The sequence below is a fragment of the Myotis daubentonii genome, chromosome 3, assembly GCF_963259705.1.
Source record: "Myotis daubentonii chromosome 3, mMyoDau2.1, whole genome shotgun sequence".
Taxonomy (NCBI): Eukaryota; Metazoa; Chordata; class Mammalia; order Chiroptera; family Vespertilionidae; genus Myotis; species Myotis daubentonii.
Genome location: NC_081842.1, coordinates 144,878,359 through 144,883,742, shown reverse-complemented (window position 1 = coordinate 144,883,742; position 5,384 = coordinate 144,878,359). Strand labels below are relative to the sequence as shown.

The 5,384-nt window shown below is 46.0% G+C and overlaps 1 protein-coding gene across 1 annotated transcript; it reads right to left on the bottom strand.

The window, feature by feature from the left end:
• Positions 1–3,584: 3,584 nt before the first annotated feature.
• Positions 3,585–4,298, bottom strand: HDGFL1 (HDGF like 1). Its single transcript, XM_059686063.1, has one exon. The coding sequence runs from the start codon at positions 4,296–4,298 to the stop codon at positions 3,585–3,587; it is 714 nt and encodes a 237-aa protein (XP_059542046.1).
• Positions 4,299–5,384: the final 1,086 nt, after the last annotated feature.

Sequence of the window (5,384 nt, the reverse complement as noted above, 5' to 3'; positions counted from 1 at the left end):
TGCAGAACTGGTGAGAACTAAAAGAAAGAAACAAAATTTACAACCCTCAGTGGCATCTTAGTGCCTTGCCAAAATGATGTAATCAGTGATGTTTGTGTGCAATATCAAATACTTCGAAAGCCTTACAGAAACCAGATGTTAAACATGTCTGCAAATCATTGACAATGTGATGAGCACACATTTACATGGAACGCTTAAACAAGATCTTCCAAACACTCATGAACACATTTGAATACCCACAACACAGCCTCAGCAAAAGGCTGAGCAGTGCTCTTTGTTCAGTAAGGTAACTATTTATTGATCAGTAATTTTGTCACTGAGGCATATGCTCTTTAGAAGAAGACAAAGGACAGCATTGAAATTATGGGGAATCTTATGCAACCAAAGACATTTTAGAAAACAGCATCTTTTTCAGTCCATACAAAAACATCTCTTGGCCACCAAAGCATACAAATAGTGCCTACTGCCCAGAAGAAGAGGGCTGAGAGTACACATTTTTCCATGTTTAATTTTGCTTGTTAACTCTGTATATCATCCTTTAGGTGTACTTTATTAGTCTGCTTACCATTTTCATTGCCATATTATAGTCACTAAGAAGGCAAATGTGTGTGATGCTCTCTAATAAACACCACTCTTTGTATCCCTAACATCAAAAACAAAAAAGGAAAAATACATAAAGACAGACTCAAATGGTAATAATTTCATTTTCTATCTTTCAGTTTACTGAATCATTTCAGAAGATGTGCCTCCATAAAAACCTTATCAAAATCATGTGCTTGCCTATGGCAAATAAACCATTCCACATTCAGACTTCCTAGAGTCACATACTTCTTGAAAAATTCTGATGTGCAAGTCTCCTCATCATTTCACCAAGTCACTTAATGACAAAACAATTGTCAGTTGCCTCAAATAGTTTTTATTTCACATACCTACTAGCAATATTTGTTAATATATTAAGATACAAATTTCTAAATGTTCACTTGAAAATAGCAGAGAATCAGTACTACCACTTTATTTAGTGGGAAGCAATACAATAATAAAACAAAGCACCTATGATTTAGAATGAGAAAGACCTGCCTTTGAATCTTGGTTTGTTTACTGCTGACTTCGGGAAAATAGTTAACATCTCTTATTTTCAGCTTCTGCAGCTTTAAAATAGAGATAACTGTACTTAATTGGGTAGTTGTATTAATATATTACATGTAGAATATAATATACTGCCTGGCTCAGAGACTAAATATAAGTAACTCTCAGAGTTACTTATTTGTTATGAATGCTAAAATAGGAAAAAAATTCTGCTTTCATGGTTAGTACTTTTTTGAATGTGAAATTCAGGGGACAAAGCTTAGGCTTAGCTCAGTAAAATCTGTATTTGAATCCTGAGTGTCCTGTGAAGTGCAAGAAAGCCACTTAACTTTCTTTGAACCAGAGCTACTTCCAGTGGGAAATTTGAGTACTAATGCCTATCTTGCCAGATTATTACAAAGACTAACTGAAAACAGCTATTGAATAGTAATAGCACCTAGTATGCAATAGCAGTTGACAAATAAAGCATCATTTGATTTGTAGTCCTTGGAGTAAAATAATTCCATCTTATACAGAGATGGAGAAATAGGATTGTCTTCAGTTGCCTATCCTGCTGTTTAGTCATGGCCTGGCATGTTCTGTGAGAAGGACTCCAATATTTACTAAGCCTCTGCATGCATGCAGTGTTGATGAATGCAGAAACCGGAACCCAGCATGTGATTATCATTAAGTATATTGAAACATCCCCAGATATTCACACAAAGCCACTGCAAAGACAAAATGTCCTGCAGATACTATATATTTTAAGAACTGGAAACATAAAGTTACTGTTTTTTTCATGTAATAAGTGTTATAGGAAAGAAACTAGTAGTGAAATCTGTAAAAGCAACAACTAAAAGAAAGTCAAATCCTCTTACCCTTATTCACCAGATCTGTTGTTTGGCAAAGCACATAGACTATTATTTTCTCATTTACTTACCATTCAAATATTTTGTAACTTGTTTCAATTCATTCTAGTCAGTGGCAGTGACTATGCTAGATGGTGTGAGGAATAGAGATTTTAAGATAATAAAGGTTTATCAAGGGTGATTCTAAAATATCCCTGTATAGCCCTGACTTGGTGCATCAGTTGGTTGGAATTTTGTCCCATAAGCAAAAAGGCTGCAGGTTTGATTCTGTCAGGGCACATACCCAAGTCACAGGTTCAATCCCCAGATGGGACACATACAGAAGGCAACCAAACAATATTTTGATGTTCTTCTCTCTCTCCCCCCGCTTACTCTTTCTAAAATCAATAGAGAAACATATCCTCAGGTGAGGACTTAAAAATAAAATATTTTTACATAGGATTTATAGAAACTAAGATGAGCATTAATTTAAGGGCCAATTCTTCAGAAACCAAAGAAACAGACCTGAGATTTGTTTTAACGTAATCAAAGAGCTTTATTTTCTAGAACGGAAATACTTCAGATCTAAACTTCCATCGCTAGTCAACAATTTTTCATCAGAGCCCAAGGGAGAAGACTGGGGGTGGAAGAGATAAAAAGATGAAAAGGGCATAGAGAGACCACCAGAACAGGTGAAGAGGGGCCACTTATTTTTCCTTCTTCTCAATAGGTTATGTATCAGGTCTGGTGGCCGGCTGGGAAATGTGGATGGGAAATTACACTGCAAACAACAAAGCCTTAACTACAAAAAGAATGGTATCGAACCCTGAAAAAAAGGGGAACCTCCTAGCTCATCTAAGGGAGGTGGGTAGCAATGGAAGAGTTAGGAGCCTCATGGAGGTATACCCAGGGGTAGTTCTTAATTTAAAAAAAAGTATTTCCTTTTATTAAAAATGTTTCCTAAACTATGTGCCTTGTCATATATGACTATAGGATGGCCTTGAGGTTGTAGGGAAGGCTGGCCAAGGGTCTTCCCAGAACCACCCATGTGGTCTTAGAGATCTAAATGGGGCTAGATGTTCCTCACCATTCCCATCCCAGAAGCTGGGCAAAGCTAAGCCTTCCAATTTTACAAACAACTTGTTGGTCCCCCAAATAATTTTATGAAAAACTACAACGTAAGAACTCCCTGGGTCAGTAAAAAATACTTTTGGAAAGGAGTGCCTCCCCCACAAGCTGTCCAGTAGGGATGGGAGAAGCGGACAGGAACTCGGGAAGACGGCGCTCCCCTGCCACCGTCCACCCCCCACCAAAGTTCCAGGATCGCTCCCTCCGGGCCTCTGAAGTCCGCCTTGCTCGTCATCCTCTTCCCTTCCACTCCCGCTGGATCCCTGCGCAGAGGTCCGGAATGTCGGGGGGAGAGCTGGGTGCTGGGAGGTGGGAATGGTGCTGGCCAGAAGACTCGGGCGGCAGTTCCAGGCAGGAAGGCAGATGGCCTCGTCACATCCCAGGGGCAGGGGGCAGAGGTGAGCGGGTGGCCTGCCCATCCAGCCATCCAGGGGGGAGGGGGGAGGGGGGAGGGGGGGGCAGGGCTGGGGAGGCGGTCTCAGTTCACGGCCCCTGAAGAGGCCGCGGTGGGGACGGGGAGGGGGCTCTTGTTGACTCTGGTGACTACAGGCTCTCGTGGTCTCCATCACCTGGGACCTCGGCCTCCCCTCCCACCTCGGCAGCCTCTTCCTGCAGCTCCCCTCCTTCCTGCGGCGGCCCCCAGGCGGGGCCCGGCTCCAACGACTCCACCAAAACGGGCCTCACAGCCTCGCAGGCAGCTTCCGCTTCCGCCTCCGCCCCCTCGGCCGCCGCCTCCTCGCCTTCCAGATCGGCCTCCTTGGGGCGTTTGAGGACGTCCTCCAGCAGGTCCTCGGCGCTCCGCTTCAGGGGCCCCAACTCCTCCCGCTTCCACGGCCCCATCTCCTCCCGCTTCCGGGCCTGCTCTTCGACACACAGCTCCCCGTTCTCATCGCCGCCGCGGGGGCCCTTCTGGGCCTCACCGGCCTCGGAGGCGTTGGGCGGAGGCCCCTCGGTGCTGCTCTTCTCGAGGGGGCCCTGGTCGTCGCAGGCCTGGATGGTGGGGTTGTTCTCGATCTCCCACAGCCCCTCGCTGAAGCCCCTCCTCTTGTTGGGCTTACCGAACTTCTCCTTGCACTCGGCGTACGGGAAGAGGTGTTTGGGGCCCAGGAGGGCCGTCTCGTGGGTCCCGAAGAAGAACACTTGATAGCGGTTGTGTTCGGCCATGTGCTCTACCCTGGCGGGCCAGTGCGCATAGCCCTTGAGTTTGGCAAACACTAAGTCTCCACTCTGGTATTTGGGAGAGCAGTAATCCGACATGGCGGTGAGAGGACCGGCCCTGATGGTGGTGCGGCCGGGAGGAGAAGCCGGAGACGAGCATGCGCGTCAGGCAGCCGCTGAGCTCGGGGTCGCGCGCCTCCTGGAGGGCCCTGCTTGCGCCTGCGCATGCGCTGCGGCCTCCTTTGCGCCCTCTGCAGGGCCCTGCGTGCGTCTGAGCCTGCGCCTGCGCGTGGGCGTGCGCTGCGGCCTCCCTGGCAGCGAGGAGATTCTAGTCTGAACAGAGCGTTCTCTAGGAGACGCAAAGCCTACTGGCCCGGCCTCAGCCTCGTGGGTCCTCGAATGCCACAGTGAATCGCTCAGATGTCCCTGGCGGTTGTGCTGACCATGGCCCCGTGCTGATTGGTCTCGAGGCCACGCGGGTTGCATGGTTGACGGTCCGAGTGTCCTCGAGATGAGACACTGTGGTGAGACAATGCAGTTTGACTTGCTGTGGCCTTGCGGCCTCTGATCACGACAGAGACCTTAACTCCTGTCTCAGGAGCCGCAGATGAGATTGCCGGGTCGGTGCTTTCCTTTGTTTTCTGATTTCCTAACACTGGAGCCTGCACGGGGGCTCGAGAACAGTGGAGATCTGGCAAAGGGAGAGTCAGCAGTATTTTTAGGATGTCTAGGCTGCCCATCTGTTGGAACGTATAGCACTTTTGGGGGTGGGGGTGTCACAAAATGTATATAGCAGCATTATATACAACCAGCCATATCAAAATGTCCTGTTTTACATGGGAATTTTACATTGGATGTGGCACATGGATTTCATCTTTTCAGCAATTCTTGCATATTGTAAAATATAAGACTATGGCTAGAACATATGCTATCAAGTGCTCTCAGTATCTTCCTACAAGAGAAAATTGGGTTTATTATGCTTAAGAATTTAGAGACCTGCTCCTATCAGATATTATGTTGGTAACTAGAAAGAACTTCCTAGGGGGCGACAGACTAAAAAAAGTATGTTAGCTGAAAGACTATTTCAAGAAGACACTTTTCTCTAGATTAATATACTCTAAACTATTATTTATGGTAGTTTCAATGTAACTTCAGCTATTATACAACTTTCTACATTTTTTTGAG